The 21,826-nt window shown below is 35.6% G+C and overlaps 3 protein-coding genes and 1 long non-coding RNA gene across 14 annotated transcripts; 1 reads left to right on the top strand and 3 right to left on the bottom strand.

Annotated features, from left to right (window-relative positions):
- Window positions 1-2,678: 2,678 nt before the first annotated feature.
- LOC122314321 lies at window positions 2,679-4,818 on the bottom strand. Of its 3 annotated transcripts, none has more exons than XR_006243683.1 (2): window positions 3,614-4,818; window positions 2,679-3,493 (listed from the first exon to the last, which is right to left on the bottom strand). XR_006243683.1 is itself a non-coding variant. In XM_043129820.1 (2 exons), exons 1-2 carry the CDS (start codon window positions 4,408-4,410, stop codon window positions 3,756-3,758), a joined length of 564 nt encoding a protein of 187 aa, XP_042985754.1. In that variant the 5' UTR covers window positions 4,411-4,630; the 3' UTR covers window positions 2,679-3,755. The 3 variants fall into 3 exon arrangements, 2 of the variants coding, with proteins under 2 accessions (XP_042985754.1, XP_042985753.1); XM_043129820.1 differs by having other exon boundaries at window positions 2,679-3,782; window positions 3,874-4,630; XM_043129819.1 differs by having other exon boundaries at window positions 3,874-4,628.
- Window positions 4,819-6,360: 1,542 nt separating this feature from the next.
- Window positions 6,361-14,054, top strand: LOC122314322 (ADP-ribosylation factor-like protein 8a). 6 transcript variants are annotated; one of them, XM_043129824.1, is made up of 8 exons: window positions 6,514-6,630; window positions 6,741-6,786; window positions 7,016-7,157; window positions 12,453-12,534; window positions 12,645-12,677; window positions 12,822-12,943; window positions 13,110-13,271; window positions 13,629-14,054. In XM_043129824.1, exons 3-8 carry the CDS (start codon window positions 7,123-7,125, stop codon window positions 13,744-13,746), a joined length of 552 nt encoding a protein of 183 aa, XP_042985758.1. In that variant the 5' UTR covers window positions 6,514-6,630; window positions 6,741-6,786; window positions 7,016-7,122; the 3' UTR covers window positions 13,747-14,054. The 6 variants fall into 6 exon arrangements, with proteins under 6 accessions (XP_042985756.1, XP_042985758.1, XP_042985757.1 ...); XM_043129822.1 differs by lacking the exon at window positions 6,741-6,786 and having other exon boundaries at window positions 6,361-6,630; XM_043129825.1 differs by lacking the exons at window positions 6,514-6,630; window positions 6,741-6,786; window positions 7,016-7,157 and adding exons at window positions 9,438-9,601; window positions 10,814-11,240.
- Window positions 7,800-8,231, bottom strand: LOC122314323. The gene is made up of 2 exons (XR_006243684.1): window positions 8,133-8,231; window positions 7,800-8,055 (listed from the first exon to the last, which is right to left on the bottom strand). It is a non-coding gene; the product is annotated as an uncharacterized LOC122314323 (long non-coding RNA).
- Window positions 14,055-15,464: 1,410 nt separating the features above from the next.
- Window positions 15,465-20,952, bottom strand: LOC122314137 (telomere repeat-binding factor 1-like). Of its 4 annotated transcripts, XR_006243611.1 has the most exons (8): window positions 20,688-20,951; window positions 19,196-19,384; window positions 18,793-19,010; window positions 18,477-18,561; window positions 17,555-17,638; window positions 16,782-17,129; window positions 15,871-15,972; window positions 15,465-15,796 (listed from the first exon to the last, which is right to left on the bottom strand). XR_006243611.1 is itself a non-coding variant. In XM_043129548.1 (7 exons), exons 2-7 carry the CDS (start codon window positions 19,343-19,345, stop codon window positions 15,958-15,960), a joined length of 900 nt encoding a protein of 299 aa, XP_042985482.1. In that variant the 5' UTR covers window positions 19,346-19,384; window positions 20,688-20,951; the 3' UTR covers window positions 15,465-15,957. The 4 variants fall into 4 exon arrangements, 3 of the variants coding, with proteins under 3 accessions (XP_042985482.1, XP_042985481.1, XP_042985480.1); XM_043129548.1 differs by having other exon boundaries at window positions 15,465-15,972; XM_043129547.1 differs by lacking the exons at window positions 15,465-15,796; window positions 15,871-15,972 and having other exon boundaries at window positions 16,584-17,129; window positions 19,196-19,379; window positions 20,688-20,952.
- Between the last annotated feature and the right edge of the window lie 874 nt (window positions 20,953-21,826).

The following is a 21,826-nucleotide window of genomic DNA, read 5'->3' as shown; positions in this document are numbered from 1 at the left end:
GAAATATATATATATATATATATATTTAAATAAATCCAACAGACTAAACCGGTTTCATATTTCCTCACTCGACATTAAAATTATTAATGTATGGGTGATTTTTTAGTCATTCATTGGCAAACAGAATCTGAGATTCTTGACCACAATCACATTCTAATAAGAAAAGTGATTGTCGTTTAACTATGTTCCCTCATTTTTATTATCGAAAGTGGAAAGTTTGTCCTGAAAAGGACATCCATGGTGGGATGTAGTGATGTACATGGTCTCTATTTCGAGGTTCGATTGATGATGATCCAAAATGAAAAATATGAATCCGAAATTCTTTTGGTAAGGTGAGTGTGATCATAATAATGATAGATTTATAGGCTTTAAGCCGCCACTTCCCTAAAAACAACATTGTACCAACAAAAAAAGGAAATAAGAAACAAGTGAGTGATTGTCAGATTCATCCTCCCAATAATCAAATTGAGAGAGAGGTGGAAAGAAAGATTTGTGCTTAGAAGTGAGACAAAAGAGGGTGATATGGGTGAAAGAGAGGTTCAACCAAGCATCAGCATTTTTAATTCAAACTCATATGCTGCAATGTTATAGTGTATACCTTACCTTTCTTTCTATCTTGAATGCAAATATGAGTATGGGTGACCCAAAACATAAAAATAATGGACTCATGGAAAACTAGAGCCTAAGGCCCTAAGGAACCATTGTGATGTTGTAGTAGCTTCCAAGATGAATAAATGGCAATACAAAAAGTTATAACTTTCTACTTAGAAGAGCGTCTCATTAGATTATGTAAATGTAAATTCAATAAAAATTTTAACTAATAAAACTTAAAAATGCTCTACATTATATTATCTAACTTCAAAAATTTTGATTTTTAGTTATAATAAATTAAGGTTTTCAATCAAATTCGGTTATTACTGTATCACAATCATATGAATAAAAAATAATATCTTTGTACACTCTCTCTCCCTCTATTCTTTTTCTCCATTCTCATTTTTCCTCCCGCATTATTTCTCCATATTATTTAATAAAAATTAATAATATATTTCCATATAAACTCTAAATTTAGAAAAAATTAATAGAAAAAAATTGAAAAAAAAATATTTTATTAAATTTATAATATTTTATTATTATTTTGACTAATAGATAAATAATTCAATATAAAAATAAGTTTTAAATGAAATAATCAAATATAAAATCATATCATATTATATAAATTTTACATTTACAACTGAGTAATCTAATAAGAATGCTTTTTAGTCAACACTTTTGATTACAGCACACTCTCTCACTATCTCTCTCTCTTCATAAGTTAAAATGAAAATGCTAAACACACAGGCAGCTCCCAACGGGCCCCAATTTTTTTTTTTTGTAATTAAAGAAGTAATTTTTAATGATATTTTAATTTTTTTTTAAATATATATATTAAAAATATACATATAAAAAAAAGAGCAGTGCTACTTTACCACTTAGAGTGCACTACTCATTTTGACAGTATGCACACTTTTTTTTTAATAATTTTTTAATCTATTTAAATATTTTTTAAAAATAAAAAAATATTAATATATTTAAAATTATTTCTTTAATTATTAAGTAAAAAAAATTTAAAAAAAAATTGTGGCCAACAATTACTTTAAGAAATATGAGAAGAGGGCACATAAGCATTTTAAAAAAATAAAAAACGCACACACACTTTTATAAGGGAAATGCTTTGCCACCGCTTGTGTCCCTATATATTTTACCTAACGGTGACTCCAGCGGTAGCCACCAACGGTGCTGTAGCACCGTCCAACCACTGGTTACCTCGAAAGTGAACCGAGGATAGTTTGGTTGCTTCGGACATTTATTACGTGGACAGCCCCGACAGCAAAGAGATAAACATGAAATAGTCGCAAAACGCAGCGCAAGATCGCACCACCCGATGTTTGCCACGACGCCCCCATTGATTACCTAATATAACTACTCCTCATTCCCAAGCCGCCGAAGTTATTTGATTCACACGTCTTTGACCATTTCATTGCCACTACCATTCAACCAATCTTCCTCGTTTAGTCGTTTATATAGGTACACCTTCCTCTCGCGGGTTTCTGTTCGAAGTACATATCCACGCATCCTTTCCAGCAAAAGATTTCATACTCAGCTACTTAGTAGAAATTAACAAGAGGAAGCGATGGAAGGTGTAATTCCTTATCTTGTCCATGCCATCAAGAAACAGAAGCAGAAGCCTCACAACAGCTACATTTGCCTCTCCAAGGGCTCCACCCGTAGCTCCCATTTGTTGTTGAATGGAACGGACTCGCCCGAGGGCTCGTCTCACCGGCGAACCTGGTCGGACCAGTTTCAGTGGCCGACCATGGAGTCCTTAGAGCAACGATCTGGTCTTGAATATGCCCGTTCCTGCAGCGTCAACAACAATTCTACGACATTTACTTCGATGGGTTATGCTCCAAAGATCGGTTCCAATTTCTCTCATGTTCGTAGCCGATGAAGAGCGTTTTCTTTTCTTTTTAATGGAATTGTTATTTGGGTGAAAAGGGTGGAGCTTCATCAAAATGATGCGTCGCCATTCATTGTGTTTTCATCATCGTTATTCGCAGATTTTAGTTGAAATTGTATATCCAGCTTTGAATTTTGATCTCTTTGGAATCCCTTTGCAGAAGAATTTGTGCCGTTCTAAATCCGTTCAATGGCTACTGATAGTCAATTTTCTTGAATATAATCTACTTAAGCATAAAGTAACAAAATTTAGCATATTGTTCGTGGTGATCCGCACCAGCTAAGCATCTCAAAAATATAAACAATAAGAAAAGGCTTTAAAAATACTTGCAGAGCTTGGACAAATATAGGTTACTACCATCAAATAAGTCTAGATACTCTAGGACTTGGTATGGAGCTCATGTTCTTATGGCTCAGATGCCTTTGAATCCTTCTCTTCAACATGACACAAATTGCAAAAGAAATGTACGGATGAGCATCACCCCCATTAAGAGAGAACTGTACAAAGCCGAATCTCTTTGTTCCTCGCAGCCTGGTTCGTGTCAGCCAGCTGTATAAAGTACTGTTCCCTCAGCTCAACCCCGGAGTTTTCGTTGCATACTTGATAGCTGGAGTAAAACTCATTCAGAAAGTTCAACTACAAGCTGATTGGCCGGGGCGATGCTTCGGACCAGTGCTACCAACCATTCACAGAATAATTTTCTACAGTTGGATAAGCATAATTTCCAAAAGCTCTCTAGCCTATGCTTCATAGAATTTATAAGAAAAAGTAATATTCAATCAATGGTCTTGATGAAAATCTTCTCAACCATGGATCAGAGTGAAATCACTTCCGAGATTTGAACCTGGTGCACCATCTTATTAGAAGCGCTTCAACATTGGCATCCATTCGGGTACCAATGCCTCCCCAAACCAACATGTGGGCATAATCTCCAAATGCTGTACCCGTCACTTCATGTACAGCCTTGAACCCAATTCTGGTGTAGAACCTAACAAGCTGGGATATGTAAAAGATTAGTTTCGAAATATATGGAAGGAATCTTTTATTTTCAAGTCAATTTAAATAATTGAAAGAAAATGTGGCCATGCCGGTAGAAACCATTTCAACTGGCAGTACCTTGCGCTTGACTTATGCCAACTTCGAACTAATACTAAAGTTAAAGTCTGTGATGAAACCAAGTTTGATTTTCTGCTTTCCTTTAACAACATCTTCCTAACCATTTTACCGTTTCCTTTCCAAACGGGCTGAGCAAAAGAGACTACTTAAACGGCGAAATATCAACTGGCTGACAAGTGAAGATATACTTAGTTACCATCACTTTTGAATTAAATACAACAATAGCACATAACGTAAACGATTGCAGGGAGGACAAAAACCTTCGAGTGGTAAAGATCAGAGTCATTGATTGCCAGTAACTCAGCTGTCTTGCAACCACAATCATATCCATACCTTACAGCAACAGCTCCAATGAACAAACCAATACCAAAGATTGATTTCTCCATTCCCAGTGTCTCTCTCCTCAATCTAATGGAATCCAAGTGAAGAATTCTCCCTCTCAGCCAGACCCTTATCAGGCCCTCAGCCTTCCCAAGCTCTTTTTGGGTTTCCAAGCTCTTGGCTGTGATCCTGAAAAAGGGTCCGAGAGTTTGGAGCTGGAGGTCGAGGTTCTGGGCCTTCGAGGACTGCAATATCTCTGACATGGTTGGTAAAGTGGCGTCAATCTTGTACTTTCTGTTTTCAGAAAGGGTGGTGCTTTTCTGGAGGGAATTCAAAGGGGCTTTTGATGTAGCTTGGGATGGTGAGATTTGGGATATAGGGATAAACGAAGGGGATGTGACTTGGGGTGTAGTTCGGATTCTAAGATGATTTGGTGAAGGAAACTTGAAACTTGGTATTTTGAGAGCAATTGCCATTTCTGGTTATCTGTGGAGGTGTTTGTGCCTTGTGGTGCGCGGATAACGCAAGGGAAAGGAGTCGTCAGATGGACTGGCATAGGATCACCATTAAGGAACAGAGAATTTTTAGCCCCACTTAATGTCTTATCTCTCTGTTTCTGAGACTCGAGCCGTGAAGTAGAAGGATTGAATTTTATGTTGAACTTGTGACGAGGCTCTAGTCGCGTCATGAACGCTGCGGTAGCGTTTCAGTAACAGCCGCTGCTAATATTGCGTACTATGGTGATGGTTATACTTGTAAAGACGGACTTTATCGTCTCTATAAGTCCATTATATAAACCAACCCTTCCTAAGCTAAAACGTGGCAAGCGTAAGCATTTGGTTTTCCGTGAGATGGATTTTGTCTTTTTGGGATCCTGTATCTAATAGACCTTAAACATATTAACATAAAATTTCTATTTAATATCAACATTAATATTCTAAATATTACAGTTATACTTGCATTTTTTTTCATATTATTTATTTGATATTATTTGGATATGAAGATGAAATAGTTTTAAATCAAAGTTAAAAGTTAAATAAAATATTATTAGAATATTATTTTTTGATATTATTATTATTTTAGAATTTAAAAAAAAAATTAAATTGTTTATTATATTTTATGTGAGAATTTAAAAAAATTATAATAATGAGATAAGATAAGATAAAATACTTTCACTATTCAAACGGTGTTTATAATCGCATAGATAACACGAGTTGGCAAAAAACTGTCAAAAGAAAATTGATTTTGAATTATTTAACGGAACTTGAGTTTATGAAAAAACTAAACAAAAATAAATTGTATTCCTATAAAGACTAATAGAGATGAAAATTTTAGAGTACCAAATGAATGCTATAACCATCGTCCTCCATGGCTTATGAGAACAAGAAAATGAGTCTTACTTGAAGTGTTTACAATACATTTATCAAAATTTTATTTACGATCTATCTATTGATACACCAAAAATAGCATTAACATAAAAATTTATAGCATCAATTAATATAATTTTTTTTTAATTTATAAAAATGGTTAGTTGCCTATTGCTATTCTCAACCCAACTAGAGAAGATGATATTCTTAAATACAATCATAACAGTATCAAAGATTACTGATGAAGGAAAATTATTAGATACTCTCGAAATATGGATGACACATTATTTTCATAACATGTCATATAATTAAAATTGTTTATATATAAATATAAATTATAATTGATACGATATCTTACAATAGAATAAGAGTTTAGGCCATGTTTGGTTGTCCAAGTAATCTCGATCAATCTTAAGTCAATTATTAATAGGATTTACTATTTTTTCGATTTCTCATAAAAAAGGTTAAAGTCATATTAACCTATTTTATATATTCAAACGCATATCTCAACATATTTACATTTAAATATATCTCAATAAAATTTATAAAATATTATTATTTACATATCAACTCAAATTATCTGAGATTATCTCATCATCTAAACATAGTCTCATATCCTTATATTGAGAATATTTAATAATTAATCGTAAATTTAAATTCCATTAATATACGTTAATTTTGAAATCCAACTATTATATTTATCAAGTCAGATCCCTAATTAACTACCAACCTAAACACCCTCTCCACCGTTAAAAAATCCCGATCTCAACTGAAAAAGAAAACCACCAATTCATGCATGTATATTTTACAGAAATACTTTCAAAAAGTGTCCTAAAAGTTTTTTTTTTTTTTTTAAATATAGTGATTAAAGAAATATTTTTTAATAATGTTATATAATTTTTTAAAAATATTTTAGAATATTAAAAAAAAAATACCTTCTTTGGTGGCAATTCGAGGGATGTAGGAGGATTCTTTTATTTTATAAAAAAAAGAATTACACATATTATTTTTATTTGCAATACTTTTAAAGTATTATTTAAATAATTAATTAGATTGTACGTTGATTGTATGCGAGAGACATGATCGTTGTTGGAGGGCAAGTTGGGAAACTATCGGCAGGGCCAATAGCGTCTACGGGCCTCGAATCCTCGTCCTCGCCGAAGCTACGATTCGTCTTCGCGACCGTACCCAATGGCGGTTCCACAGTTGGTTCGCAATCGAGGGGCTCTTTGCGAGTCAAGGCAGTGGAGGGGTCGATGACGGTAAGTGGGAGCGGGAAGGTGGATGATCTGTACGACGAGTCGAGAAATGGGCACGCTGCTAATTCGGGTATCTTCTTATTTCTAAGTTTGGTTTTATGTAATTTTGTTTTTTTGCGATCCGTTGTTTGGTTTCCTAGAGCGTGAAAATATTTTGATAAAAATCTCCTCTTTTTTCAGTTGGACCCCCTAGTTTTGTTTATTCGGACTTTCGGATAGGGGAACGGTATGGGGCAATTTCTTCTTGAACACACACTTTGGTTCTTTTTTTGGGTCGATTTTAGTTTTTCAATGCGGCTGATTTTATGGCCTGCTTGGTTGTTGAGAAAGTAAACGAATCAAAGAAAGGAAAAGATTGATTTTTCTCACTATAAATTTAACTGTAAAGTGCCCATGTATATGTAGCGGGAGTTTTGGATTGTATTGTCCAGGTTTCTGATATGTTTTCTTACCAGGGGAAATTCTCAGCCAGTTATCTACCATTGCGAGTTCGAGAAACATTAAGTGGCATGAATGTGCATTTGGAAAAGTTGCTAGTCAGAACTTACTCAAATCAGAAAGGATGCGTTGTGTGGATTACGGGTCTGAGCGGTTCAGGTTTGATGTTATCACTGTCATTTAATGACTCATGAATAGATGTAAATATGCACTCATGCACTTTAAGGCATATATGACAGTGTACTCTCTTCTGAATTTTGAAGCAGCTTAGAGGAAGAAGATTTATACTACGCTGCTAGATTCTAGAATTGCTTGCGTTAAGAAATACTTAATTTTCTAAAATGGTTGAATTAATGAAACCAGTTACACTATCGAGACCTTTCAGAACTAGCCATTTGAAGTGGCTCCCAATCACTCTTATCTAAGTTGGATTTGCATGATTTTGCCTTTAGGAATTTACAGCAAGCGAAACAAAATCCATGCTGGGATACTTTAAGTTTGCAGGCACCAATGCTTGTTCAACTGTAATGCTAAAAGGATATAATTAAAAGCTCTATCATTGGACTAACCAAATGCTATCTCATTCTTTTACTCCTTTGTTGACTGTACCTGGACGTTTGTTCTTTTTCTTTTTGTGAGTGATATGGTGTAATTGTTTGGCCATGCATGCCCAAACCAAAAGGATGTATACTGCCCCCAACCCCTTTCTCTCCCCCCCGCCCAAATCCCCCCCCCCCCCCCCCCCCCCCCCCCCCCCCCCACAAGATAATGCATTATGTGGCACACAGAGCGAAAATATAATGGAAGTTGAAAATCAAAGGTGTCATCAGTTAATGAACATAAACTTGTAATTACCAATTCATAGTCTCCTCGTAGCAATGAAACATGATACAGCCGCCATGATAACGGCCATGGCCACAGAACTTACATCGTCAAAAATAGCAGAAAATCTCATTTCTTGCAAATCCCAAAGAGTCGAAACGCAAATGCTCAGCCCACCAACGATATCTAGCAACATACCCATCCCCTTGCTGACCAAAATGCACCTACACTCTAGCTATCAACATACATCATGTTAAAAATAGCAACATATAGAACTGAAAGAATAAAGAAAATTGAAGAGAACATACTTACTCTGAAGGTTTAGGTACAATGTAGGAACTAGGAGGAAGATAAGATTTTCCCCCCCGTTTCCTCAACAACTCAAAAATATTGTAGGAGTGAAGAAGTGGGGGAAAGCCAAAGGGTAATAATTAATAATTGAATGAGATTGGAGTTTTGCTCATTACAAAAACTTTGTGCTGTTTCCAGGATGCTTCCTGCTAGTCCATTTTGTTTAGTGATTTCATGGCGATAAAACAGTGGTGGGTCCCTTGATTTCAAAACTTTGTCAGTACTACTTGTAGCCTCATCTCATGGAGTTTTCCTTACAGTCGGGATGGTCGAATATACTTCTCGTTTTCGCCGCGAGCAAAGGATGCTAAAGATGGTCGAAACGATAAAAACATCTATATTCTATATTAGATTAAATGAATAAATGTTCTTGTTTTAGTTTAAATAAATAATTTTATTGTATTACGCGTACAATTATTTTTGTTTTTTTGTTTTTCTTTATGAAATGTAATTATGGACGGTCTGCGATTACGTCAGTTTTTAACGTCAACATTAGTCTTAATCCGACAAATTGTTAATAATTTCAATCGATTTAGAGTTAAATAAAAGAGAAGAATTAAGTCGATATTACATATATATATATATATATATATATATTAAAAAGGATTACATGAAAAATCTATAAAGCCCTCATGTTTTTGTAAAGAATAGCATGGTACCCGTAGCTGTAATTTTATTTACAATTTTACGTATAAGATTATTATTTTTAAATTTTATAATATTTAACGTATTAATAATTGATATATAGAAAATTAATTTTTTTATAAAATTTTCTTACATACAATTAATATTTATCTTTTATCAAAATCGGAGTGAGATTTCTAACAATTTTTTATCCTAAAAACGTCTGCAATTTTGTATTTTCTTTAGAGAAAAACAATGATTCTATTTGTAGAAAGTCGGGAGCCACATTTTCTTAAGGGCCGGACCACCTCGTACCGAATGGGAGAGACCGGTTCGGCGGTTCGGCGACACTTTCTTTCCTTAACGAGTCCAAAATAACGTCGTTTAACGACCTTTTTTTTTTTTTTTTTTACTTCCTAATCAAGCATGCAAACGTCGTTTAACGGCTTGGCAGCCCGTTCAGTCATCGAACGTGGCGTGTGGGTTGCAGTTGAGTTTACATTACTCGTTTTGGCGGCTGTTTATAATTATCTTTTTCAGTCATTTCGTTTAATTTACTATTTTCATATTCTGGTTTAAATTTTAATTTAAATACATAGAAAGTATTATGTTATCAAATAAATAAATACTGCAGGAAATTTCATCTGCAGCACTTGGGAATACAGAAGGCCGAACAATTTCTTTGTCCATCCTCTATCCCATCCAATTTTCAAATCAAAATCTCTTTAACTTTTATTTTCTTTGGATTTGCCGAATTTCTCTTTCGCCATGGGGGTATGGGATGCTTTTCTCGATTGGCTACGGAGGTAAATTCTCTCTCCTATTGGATGCTGAGTAGAGAATCGAGCTCTGAGTTTTTTATTCTGTGGGAGCTGCGAAGTGCAAAGATTTTAGTTTCGTACCTACTGGCCCTAATACTAAACTGTGATTAATTATCTCCTTTTCATTTTCTTCTTAGTTTTTTCAAGAACCACATATATTTAAATATGGTTTTCCCCCTTTGGATTCACTTCGTTGCTGAGAAAACTTATAAAAAGAGAATAACTCCTCAGAACTTCCCGTGTTCAGTTTTAGATTATGTACGTGATAATTATTGGAATAGAAACCATTTCCATCTAGGTGGTAGTCCAGTTGATATGAGTTGGGTATTCATGGCTAGGGTCAGGAGTTTGAGTCAAGACGTAAGTTGAAACTACTTGTGGTATAGTAAAGCCTGATTTTTGGGCCATGTAGATGGGTTTTGGACCAATTGGATATTTTGGTGGTGCTGTGGTGACGGGCTCGCTCTTGGCAGTAGCTATAGCTCAAACCGAACATTTTATAGTGGGGAAGGGCTCCTATGGTCATGTCCAGAGAGAGTTGTTAAGGTGGTTGCCCCCGCCTCCCCTTTTGCTTAGAAAAAAAAAAACCAAATGTGACTACTTGACCCCTGGACTTGGTTGGTTTCTGTTTTCTTTTTTAACTAAAATAAATATTGAACTGAAGAAAAATGCTAACTATACTTAAAGAAAAACTTACAAAAAAAAACTTACTTCTTGTGAAGTTCAAAATTTGAATTTCAAAAGAAAGCTGACAAAATGAGTCTTGTACGTAAAATTGTAAGTACTATTATAAGTACATATAGCACTACTCGTAACTAAATTAAGTTTCAAATTCTGTTTCAGCGTTTACAGTTGAATATCACAGTATATTATTTGTACATACGTAGTTATATATTTTAAAGGAAATGAAGCTTATTCGGGTGGTGCTTGGTATCGGGAAGAAGTTTCTTGAGTTCAGGAATGGTAATGAACAATTTTGGAACGATGGATGTGTTTTCCCATTATTTCAGATTTTTTGGTTTATGCGGCTTGCTTGTCATGGCTGTTTGAATAATGTCCTAGGTGGGAATTGGTAACCAGGTGTGATGTGTTAAGCTTTGAACTGCATGGTTACACAAATCCCATAGCACTCTATGAAACGCTTGTTTTTTGAGATCTTTAACTGATTCTACTAACTATAGGTTTTTCGTAAACCAGTATGTGAGGCTCATATGGAGCATGTGTGATTATGCTCACCATTGGAGAAGTGGTATTGTGGAGGAAGGCTAAAGCTGTGTGGAAGTGGTGCTTTGATGGATGTTGTGGCAAAAAGGGAGGGAGGGATGTGGTGGTGGTGATTGCCTAATGATAATGGTGGTGGTGGTGTGAATAATGATAATTTTGAATATAGCTCAAAGAAGCCTTGAGGAATTCATATGTCAGACCTACATGTACTTTCATTGGACGTGGATTACAATGACTGGAGTATTAGATTTCTGTTTGCACCTGAAGAGGACACAAGAAGTGGATTGAGGATACAAGAGTCAGTGATGATGATTTGAGTGCAGTGACTGGTGTTTGCACTTGAAGAGGAGGCATTGTTGCAGAGTCATTGGATTTTCTATTTGCAGTGCCCTGCTAATTGGTAAATTTACAACTCAGATCATTCACTTTGGCTTTGAGAATACTCTTTCTCAGGCACTGGTCGAACACTTGCATCGACCATACTAGTGAAACTCTTTTAAGCTCAATTTTCCATACAGAGTTTTGTGCTAGAAGAGGAGCTTTGAAATTATCGGATAACTTGGGCAAAGGAGAAGTGCAATGTTTGAGTGCACTTTCTGTTGTTCAATATCTTCTCATTTCCTTCATATTTATCTGCGCTTAAGTTATCTAGCATCAAAAGAAAATTAGTTTTAGGTTATAATGTAAGAAAAGTTTCAGAAAATTTACCCAATTCTTTCATACTGGGATGATAAAGGTGTAATTTTTATGGTTCTTTCTTAGGATTTGAGATAATTGAATAAATGCTAGCGCCAAAGTAGTATTTACCCATGTGCCCACTTTTGATAAGGATCATATTTCCCGCTGGTGATTCTTTTAACATCTGCTGAAACTTCTAAGACTTGTTATTCTTGCTAGAGTTTTCACCCTTTTCCGCAATGAATTTTGGATCATCTATGGATGCCTGGTATTTAACACGTGGGAAGCCCTACAAATCAAGTTTAACTCTCATGTTTGAGGTGGACTTTGTGGAATATTCTGCTTCTATTGCCAGTCTTTACCGGTTGCATTCCATATAGCTGGAGTGATGGAAACAGAACTAGAAAGTCTATTACGAAGTGGAGAAGCCATAGTGGAGTAGAACACGAAGTGGGTTGAAGTTGTGTTTAGTCTAGGAAGAGTTATTATTAAATTAAAGTAGCAAGAGTTATTATTGCTGTCAGTAGTTTTATTGCTTTAAACTAGTACATGTCAATTAGGATTGTTATTTTATTTGGGTTATAAGGAAGGGGTGCAGAGATTGTATAGGAATAGGTTTACGTACATAGTTAGGAGTGCATGGCTATAAGTACAAGGGTCTGTAGTTTACTCTGATCCATCAGAAAGAATAAAAAACTTGTGGTTTGTTCCAGCCATAAGTGGATCACTATTTATCACTTTTCAAGATCTTGGTTCCATCATGGAGTGATTGACTTGTTATGATTAAACTCGTAATCCTCTAGATTTTCCAGCCTAACTCTAGGCATTGAACTACTTGTTTTAGTGTAATGTTTTGTATCTTAGTGGTAAAATTTGAACATTCTTTTGAGGTACATTAATTATTTATGCAATCCTTTTCTTTTTCTTATTTTAGTCTTTTCATCAAGCAAGAAATGGATCTATCTTTAATAGGCCTTGAGAATGCTGGAAAAACATCACTTGTAAATGTTATTGCAGTAAGTAAACTATTCACGAGGTGTAAATTTTTTATGTTTTTTTATGTTCCTTTCTACTGTTTCAATTTGATTCTGATGGCAAAATTTCTTTTTCTGGAACTTACTTCAAGACTGGTGGATATAGCGAAGACATGATTCCAACGGTGCGTCATTTTTGTTTATGAATTATTAACATCCTTTTATTTTCTTTCACCATTCTGTCAGAGAACTTGTCATTTCATTGCAACAGGTCCCACTTAGTTGTCTACACGTACATCTCACTCAAAAGAATTTCATTTTATCTGCAGGTAGGGTTTAATTTGAGGAATGTAACTAAAGGGAATGTGGCAATAAAGCTATGGGATCTTGGAGGTCAACCGAGATTTCGCAGTATGTGGGAAAGATACTGCCGTGCAGTTTCAGCCATTGTGTATGCCCTGTTGTTTGCTCAGCACTTATAGCTTGCCAGTTCAGCACTTATAGCTTGCCAGTTCAGCTTGTATTTATAAACAAGAAGTTTAGGTTATAGCTTGCCAGTTTAGTGTACTAGCTTATTATGACCTACAATTTAGAACCACAATTTTTGCATGTTGCAGGTATGTGGTGGATGCCGCTGATTCTGAGAACTTGCCTGTCTCAAGAAGTGAACTTGATGACCTGTTGAGTAATCCGTCACTTAGTAGCATTCCCTTGCTGGTACTGGGTAACAAGATTGACAAAGGAGGAGCTTTGTCTAAAGAGGATCTGACAGAGCATTTGTAAGTAGAGAGTCTAGAAATCTTTAAATGGTTTTTTGGTGGCCCGCCAACATGTTTATTTTGTGCTGAAGTTCACTCCATGCAGCATTCAACCCTCCTCCCTCCCCCCACAAAGAAATATATAAATGGCCGGTCACAAGGTCATGTTTGAAATTTCCCTCACAATGATTTCTTGAATCCTAACCACCTGAGAGAGATTTCCCTTCCCAATATTTAACCAGCTACAAAATTTAATTATTTTTTGTGTATCAAAGTAGCATGCAGAGTAGAGGGCATTAAGCAGTGATAACAATTTTTCTTTTTTCCTTTTCTTTGTTAATCATCTGTAGTTTGAAATTGGTGTTCCACCCTTTGCAGGGGGCTCAAGTCCATTACTGATAGAGAAGTCTGTTGCTTCATGATTTCTTGCAAGGACTCCACCAACATTGATACAGTTATTGATTGGCTTATGAAGCATTCTAAATCAAAGAATTGAATCTCAGTTTTCTGTACTTTTTTCATTCATTCATCCATCACAGTTATTGGAGGGTGGATTTGAAGCAGGTAAAAGTGACTTGTGCCGTGTTGAATAACTGGGTTTATCGATCAGTCTGATTACTATTTGCTGTGTGGCTCAACATCTGGGTCTGGTGCTTGCTTCTTCTTCTTTATGTTGCAACACGCAATGATATGGGTTTCTACTTTCTTGTACATATTTTGATTGTTGTGTCATGTGTTTAAAACTTCAAACATGCTTCAGGTCTTCTGGATTTGAATAGAATAATAGCCTTTATAATTTATATATTTCGGTGGCGCACGAGTTTAGTTCAGGACTGCAGGTTTTGTTGGGGGATTAAAACCGAAAAACATAACTGATTAATGGGGGCATTCCGAGAATCGTACTCGAGACCTCTCGCACCCGAAGCGAGAATCATACCACTAGACCAAATGACCTCCCGCTACTATATAGAAATATAACATATTAAAATTGAAATAATCTCAACAAGGTTCGATTTGGTAAACAAAACTTTTAATCTCAAATTCAAAATTCTTATTTCATCATTACAACTTTTTCAAATCTCCATACAAAATATAATAAATAATTTAACTTTTTCAAATCTCAAAACAATAATAATATTAAAATATAATATTTTAATATTTTATCTTAAATTCAAAATTTTCATCACTTACCAAGTAGAACCTAATTTTCTCAAAAGTAAAGATTTTCTCCCCAAATCACTAGCAAAGAAATTGAACCAATGAAGATTCACCGTTTTATTATATCGAGGCAACCCGAGCATGAAGATTAAAGACTCGTTTGGATGTCAAATTCAGTTTAGTGCACTTCATTTTTAAAGTGCTTTGGACATCTAACACACAAATAAGTGTAGTTCAACTTGAACTAATTGACTCGGCTCCATGTAAATAGTTTCGGCAACTACCAAAAGGATTTTATGGTTTCCTATACATGAGCTTACAATTGATACTGGTTGAACAATATATTTCAAGTATATTATTCATTAATATGTTTGGTTGGGCCTCACAACTCAAACCCACAGTACGATATTTGTTCCTTACTTCTTGCGCAAGAATGAAGCCTAGAAAACTTTCCTTTTTTTTTAAGTTCAGCACATTGTGGGAAGATAATAATGTCAATAAATAGTAGATATTTATGGTGGGTTCTAATAATTTTTCAACTTTTCATAAATATATCTAAACTCATCTTAACATCTAAACACATTTTAAACTCATCTCAAGTGAGTCCTACAAAACTTACTCAACTATCTTAACTCATTACTATTCATAAAAAACTCATATCAACTCAGGCGCTCAACATCCAAACACAACCTAAAATAGAGAAATGAATGGCCCACCGAACTTCACAGACGGAATATTGCACTTCGTGTCCCTTTTAGTTGTAAAAATCACCACTGCAGAGATCGAGCCAAGAGAACAGGCTAATTTTGTAGGGAGTCATTGACATATTGTATTCTCTTTTCAGTCTCTAATTTTCAATTGAGATCCCACAACTTTCGCTATTCTTAGTATATCATTGTTTTCATGTTTTGTATAACGATACTTTTTTTGTCCCCTTTTTTCTCGGAAGCAGAGACGAATCAAAGTATAAAGCATCATGTGGCAATGGAACAAGCGCCCTCGCTTGCATCTGAAAGGAAAATATATGTAGATAGAGCTTTTCTCTTCTTAACAGGATTTTCCTGAATCAATTTCATAACTTCATTAAGATGAATTTGTTATCCACAACGTTTTCCTAAGAAAACTCCTAGCAACCTTTCTTTCGTTTTTTTCAATACAATCTTTCCAATTCTATGTGACACCTAATGGAGCACAATGCGGTGGGCAAAGGAAATGACAATGAATCCAGAAGACTAAACTATAAAAACGGATACCCCAAAACAGACATCTCAATCAGAAGAAATACCATATCTTTCTATTTTGGTGCATTTTCTTTCACCATAGGGGGCGAGCGTTGGCTACGAGCCAGTATGTTTAGAAAACATAAAGTTATCTCTCCAAACTCGGAACTGCAAAAGAATAGGAACTGTTCACAGAATCAGCTTAATGAACACGATTTGTTGCCGATGTAAACAGCCCTGACCTTTTTTTTTTGGGTGGGGTGGGTTGGCAGAAAGAGGCTTTGGTTGAGTACTCCTTGCTAGCCATTTTGTGAAGTTATAATTTTATGTCAAGCTCGGATCATCTGCATATAATTTCACAAGATGCACGTAAGTCAAAAGCTTAAGAAAACAAAACCAAAAATAAAAGAAAATAAGAATATTAAGATGCAAAAACTTGCCTAGGAATGTTGGTATTCAATAGCCAACCTTCTTTAAAAAAGAATAAAGTGCAGGAGTTGGGGAAACAGGAATCGAGAAAATAATGAGACGAGTGATAGGTCTGTCTCTACCCATTCCATATACACAATGACTCGAGCATATTGCCACATTATACCGGTGATTGTCTAAATTGGAAGCTGTGACCAAAGTTTAACTTGTATATTTTCTCAATTCTACACCATTTTCTTCATAGGCAAGTATACACCATTTAGATAATTGGCTTCTAAAATCCACATGAAAGACTAACATAGTAGAATGAGGATTAATCCAATCTTTAATTTTATTAGTATTTTCATTTGACGTGAGTAATATAGCAAGTACGGCACAAAATACTTCCCACAAAAGAAATCACCAAAACATGTATGTAAAAGCGTATCTGTGAAAGGTTTAGATTGGACCGCTGAATAAAAAATGACATTCAAATAGTTTTTTCTTTTTGGGTAAGTGAAATGAAATCAGTGAGAAAAGAAGAAAAGAGAGGATCTACATTCTCTTTGAACATTGATTAATGGGGAACATCTTTCCTTCTTTTACATTTGTCTCCCTTTTTTGTTTTAAACCTTGATTATAGTCTCGGGAGAGTTCCTAGGAGAGCTTCACCAGAATCTCCACTCATGCAAAAAATTAATGGGCGCCCACACACACACACCAAAAATCAACAGAGGAATTTCACCATTTTTGGGTTGTTTCTTCCTTTCAAAGTTTTCACTGCTGCTGCTGAAAAAGCTTGTGCCGCTTCTGCATCAGCTTCTGCTGCCTCTGCCTCTCTTGCTGCCTCTTCAGCTTCTGCTATGGCAGCTTCTGCCTCAGCAACCGCTTGAGCAGCTGCCACAGCAGCCTCTTGTGGAGTCATATACCTCATCCTTTCTAACTCTAAATCAATCTGGGATTTTGTACATATATGGGCATCATCCTTCTCAACTTTTTGAAAAATCCTCTGCCTTCCATCCAAGAGTAACATGGAAGAATTTCTTCTGTCAGAAAATGCTGGAGTAGGAGCAATCCTATACTTGCGTTTAACCTGAACAATTACAGTAAAGTACCAATTACGACCCATCATAAATCATTCAGATTTTAACCAGTCAGCAAAAGAACCAGTTTCCTTGAAACCACAGGCAAAATTTCCGGCGATTTTGTAGTTTTCCATGGTCAAAATGACACTTGCTTTTAATGATCAAAATGAGGCTACTCTGAAGTTTCCTTAATGGCCTTGAATATTAAGTACTAAACCAGATAATTGAGCAGACAATGTAAACGAGTTTCAATTAATGATTCTCACACTTTCTTTATTTTCCATTTTCCAACTAATAAATGTTCACATCTTTAAGCATTAAAAATTGAAAATGCTTTGGCATGCAATTAGGCTCACAGAAGTTAATCAAGGAGAGACAGCAAGTGCAAATTGGCATAAGAAAATTAAGTCAAAGATTTGCTGAGTGTACTTACCTTAATCAGCTTCCGGTTTGCTGTCAAATACTTTAATTTGGCTGATAACAACCTCTTAAAGTCTGTAGGCGTCCAATATTGTTCCTATAAAATGAGAAACTCAGCTGGTTACTGAAGATCGTGAAGATAATATACTGATGGATAGAAGAAACCATCATTCCAACTTTTGCACAATCAAGTTCAATTATGACTTAGCATTATTCTCTTTTACCTATCAAAAAATAAAATAAAAATTATGACTCAGCATTAAGTACACAGGTTCAATGGCCACTAATGACTTAGATGCGTATAGTCATAAATGAACCGGAGGAAACTTGTCATGGCATTTGAAGCTCAGTTGAGCAAACCTTACTTATTGGGATTCTGGTCAGGGGCTTGCAAGGAATTTGAATTCGGGGTGGAAATGTGATGTCATGTTAGATTTGAAACTCAGATGTAACGTTTTACAGCAATGCACACTAGCAAGCATCGGATGTGACAACGAATACCATGTGTGCGCTGAAAGTCTATAAGGTGAATGGTGTGATGTGAGCTAAGACGTTGGAACTACTGCTTTGGGATTGCATAGGACTAAATAAGGAGGGGGTGGGGTTGGATGTGCCATTAGGATTTGAGAAGGTCGTTTTCATGACATGCGCCGGTAAATATCAAATGTCACACTAGCTACATAACAGCTCAAACTCAGTGTCTAAAATCATTAAATCCGAAACCAAAAAGTAGAAGTTAACAATAAGTTCTCACATATGCAACCATGTTTTATATTTATAATTTCAGCACTCCACTAAACTCAACATAAGATCATAGATCCATGACACTAGCATAAAAAAAATCAATAGTCACGACACTAAAAACCTCAAAGAACAACTACCCAATATCAATGTACATCGAATTCCATGAGTTTGCTTTGAAAATGGAAGATTACCTCTATGTAAGTAGCAATAGTTGTCTTGTTAGAACCATTTAACTCCTTCAAACTAGTTATAGCCTCAAATATAAGATTGTCCAGCCTATAAAAAAGACAGCAAAAGAAAAAAAAGAAAGCAAATAAAACAAATAATGTGCATGCAAAATGCCTATCACTTCTAAGTCATATTTTGGTCCATCAATACTGGAATATTGTATTGAATCTAGACCAATAAGTGCATGAGACACTGGCAGAGTTCCAGTGATACTACTTAGCATATGCTAAAGTTATGGAACTAAGACACTACAAAATCAAACCAATAAAAATGTCTAACCTTACAATAGATCTCTTTGCAGCAGGAACCTGCAGTGTATCATTAGAAACTCCAAGAGGCTTAGCATCAACGAAATCTTCATCACTTTGAACCACAGTACTGAGACCCATGGAATTCTCCTCCTGTTTAGGGACCTGTGGCACCCTTTTAACAGCTAACCTGGCCTTCTCTCTGGAGCCCCATCCATTTGCCATTACACTCATATTTCTCCACTTGTCCTACCCAGCATAAAAAGCATATTAATTAATGTTTTATGCTAAGATAATATACAGTTTAGCATAAGCCTTTTGTTTCATTTATTTATGATTAAACGATATTACACAAAAGATGCATAAGTCTTGATATATATATATATTTTTCCAGAAATAAACTCTATGCAGTAAATGAAGTCAAAGAAGAACACCTTGAGATCTACATTTGAACGCAGATACAAGACACGACTAAACTCCGGATCTTTAAGTATCGTGCGCCATTTTCCAGCCCCATGCTTAATAACCCCGGCTTTAAGTGCTGCTTCCTCTTGTTGGGTCCATTTCTGCTTAGGAGCACCCATCAAGGGCAGCACAAAGATACACTCCGAAAAAAATCTGATCTGCAGAACAGTCAGGATATAGTCAAGGACTAAGGAAATCTATTCCGCACTGACAAGGAGTTAATTATCCAATTATACTACACCACGCATCAATTATCTTATTTTTGTTATAAAAAACGTAAAAAGAGCCTTCCATCTAATCTCATTACAGATTTTTTTTTTTTTTTTTTTTATGAACTAATCTCATTAAAGAATGCAGTCGGGGGATCATATCTGCTCCACCAAATAAAAACTTCTATAAAAATTGGTTAGCCTGATTGATACGAAAAAGCCATTTCCCCCACTCACAACTCTCTGTTCCTACAACCCATTCAGCGTACTCTATGATTTCAAAAGTAAAATACTACAAATGAGAAGAAAAATAGACGCATGATAACTAAATTTACAGTGTTTGCACTTCGATAGGACACGTTTTTATATAAACACATCCACCTAGACCAGTTTTTTCAGATATAACTAGAAAATTCACAACCTAATCAAAATTTTCCTTCAGTAATATCACAATTTCTACAAGCATGTACAAAATTCTGTCACTGAACTGAACAGTTGTGGACCGAATCCATAGTGAGATTAGGTTGGGTAATAAGAATTTAGTAGTTTGGGCTCAGCCCGTGGGTTAAGTGTTGGCCTGTGGCCATCACTTTTAATTCCATGTTCTTGTTGATTCAGGCCATGGCCCATTTATTGTTGTTAGGATTGTATTAGCTGCTTCTTCTTTTTTTACTGTTTGGTTAAGTTGGCATCTGGCCCAGGAACTAGATAGAGGAGGTCAGTATATGTAGTGGAAGAATGCATTTGGATCGGTATGCAGAAACTTAATCAAATCTTTAATTCCTTTCTTGTCCTCGTCTTCTTCTTCATCTTCCCTCTGGAGGTGCTAACCTCGAAGTGAACGATTTTCAGTGTATTTTCTTCAAGTAATTTGGGGTTTGTTACGAACTCACCTATTACTTTGTTAAGAGACACGATGAGACCCGATTTGGACACAAACAAATTCCTCCACAAATTATTGCTGAGAGCCAGATCAAATCTGGCCTCAATTACGGAAATATAGTAACATATATTAAAAATATATATGTTTGCAGTCAAAATACCCTAATAACATCTACTGATAAATTTGATAACGAGAATCCGCTACCAATCGATAACGAACAAGACGCAAAACAGAACGATTTAAAAATTCAATCGATAGAGCTCCGGATTCCGAAACAGAAAATCTAAGACAAATCGAAAGCATCAAGGAAAATCGCGAGGAAATACAAAAAAAAAAAAAAAAAAATCGAAGCTGGAGAAGAAAAATTACCAGAAGATGTACGACCAGGCACTGAAAGTAACGACAACGATTTTTCCTCTTTCTGGTTTTTTCTTTTTCTTTTTTAGGGTTATGGTGCTAAATGTTGTGTTGGGCTCACTTTTTGGTTCTGGGATTTGAAATTCAGTTACAAATGGGGACTTTCCGAGAGATAATTAGGCCATGCCTTTTTCCCTCCCTCTTCAACGTGACGGTAATTTTAGTACACGGAGGCCGGGGACTTTTATTTTTGTTTTCTTCCTCCCAAATGTTTTTTTTTTTTAATAAACTATATATTGCGTTTCTCTTTTAGATTAGGATAAGAGTTCTTTTTTTTTTTTTTTTTTTTTCTCAAATTAGATTGGACCGGATTTTTTGTAACTCATCTACAAATATAATTAATGAGTGTTTTATGAAGGGTATTGTTGGTGGCATGTTTCATATGCTTTTGGATCGGCCCTCAGCAACTCCAGTCTTCAACCTATTCCTATAAAAATAAGATAACTCTTGAGCCCAGCAGTTGGAGGTGGCAGCTATATGGCGTCTCTGATATCTAAGTCAGCAAGTGTGTGAGGGAAATAGCTCGAGATTTCTGTAAATAGAGTTGGGAGGGAAAGAGGAGCCAGCCTCCCATTTCGATACCTAAGGGCTGCTTTTATACTTGCATTCTGGGTCAAAGACTCATGACCTGCTATTGAGCAAATGAGTATCTCCTGGTAGATCTCATTTAATGCAGCACGATTATTTGGTGAAATAATTAATGCGGCATGATCTCTTAGTGCTGCCTTGGGGTCTCGTCCCTTTCCTCTAAAGTATTTCCTTCATTTCCATTGCTTTGGCCTCCTGCACTCCTTGTGCAACATCTCATCTAATTGTTAACGGTGTGCCCGACTTACATGGGTCCCATGCGGATCACTGAGAAACTCTATGGGTTTGGGCTCAGTTTCTTGAGCCCTCTAGAGTTTGTGGGACTCTCCTAATATTTGATTTGGGCTAATCCTCGTGGGCGTAAGGCCTTGGAAAAATCCCCCTAGCAGGTATGTTCGGAGTTGCGAAATAGGTTTAAAAAAGTGATTAAATAGTCTTGAAAACTCTTTGATAAAAAAAATTAAATTATTTGGATGTTACATATTAAAATACTTTTTAATCTC

This window comes from Carya illinoinensis, chromosome 6 (genome assembly GCF_018687715.1).
Source record: "Carya illinoinensis cultivar Pawnee chromosome 6, C.illinoinensisPawnee_v1, whole genome shotgun sequence".
Taxonomy (NCBI): Eukaryota; Viridiplantae; Streptophyta; class Magnoliopsida; order Fagales; family Juglandaceae; genus Carya; species Carya illinoinensis.
The sequence above is the reverse complement of the archived record's forward strand: the minus strand, read 5'-3'. Positions and strand labels throughout refer to the sequence as shown.

Coding starts and splice junctions, on each gene's coding strand:
- LOC122314321 (XM_043129819.1), bottom strand. CDS start 4,410: ATGGCAATTGCTCTCAAAATACCAAGTTTCAAGTTTCCTTCACCAAAT. Junction 3,494..3,873: donor CTGATCTTTACCACTCGAAG/GTTTTTGTCCTC, acceptor TACATATCCCAG/CTTGTTAGGTTCTACACCAG.
- LOC122314322 (XM_043129822.1), top strand. CDS start 6,381: ATGATCGTTGTTGGAGGGCAAGTTGGGAAACTATCGGCAGGGCCAATA. Junction 12,535..12,644: donor CACTTGTAAATGTTATTGCA/GTAAGTAAACTA, acceptor ACTTACTTCAAG/ACTGGTGGATATAGCGAAGA. Junction 12,678..12,821: donor GCGAAGACATGATTCCAACG/GTGCGTCATTTT, acceptor TTTTATCTGCAG/GTAGGGTTTAATTTGAGGAA.
- LOC122314137 (XM_043129547.1), bottom strand. CDS start 19,345: ATGGGTGCTCCTAAGCAGAAATGGACCCAACAAGAGGAAGCAGCACTT. Junction 17,639..18,476: donor CTATTGCTACTTACATAGAG/GTAATCTTCCAT, acceptor CTCATTTTATAG/GAACAATATTGGACGCCTAC. Junction 17,130..17,554: donor CAAACCGGAAGCTGATTAAG/GTAAGTACACTC, acceptor GTAATTGTTCAG/GTTAAACGCAAGTATAGGAT.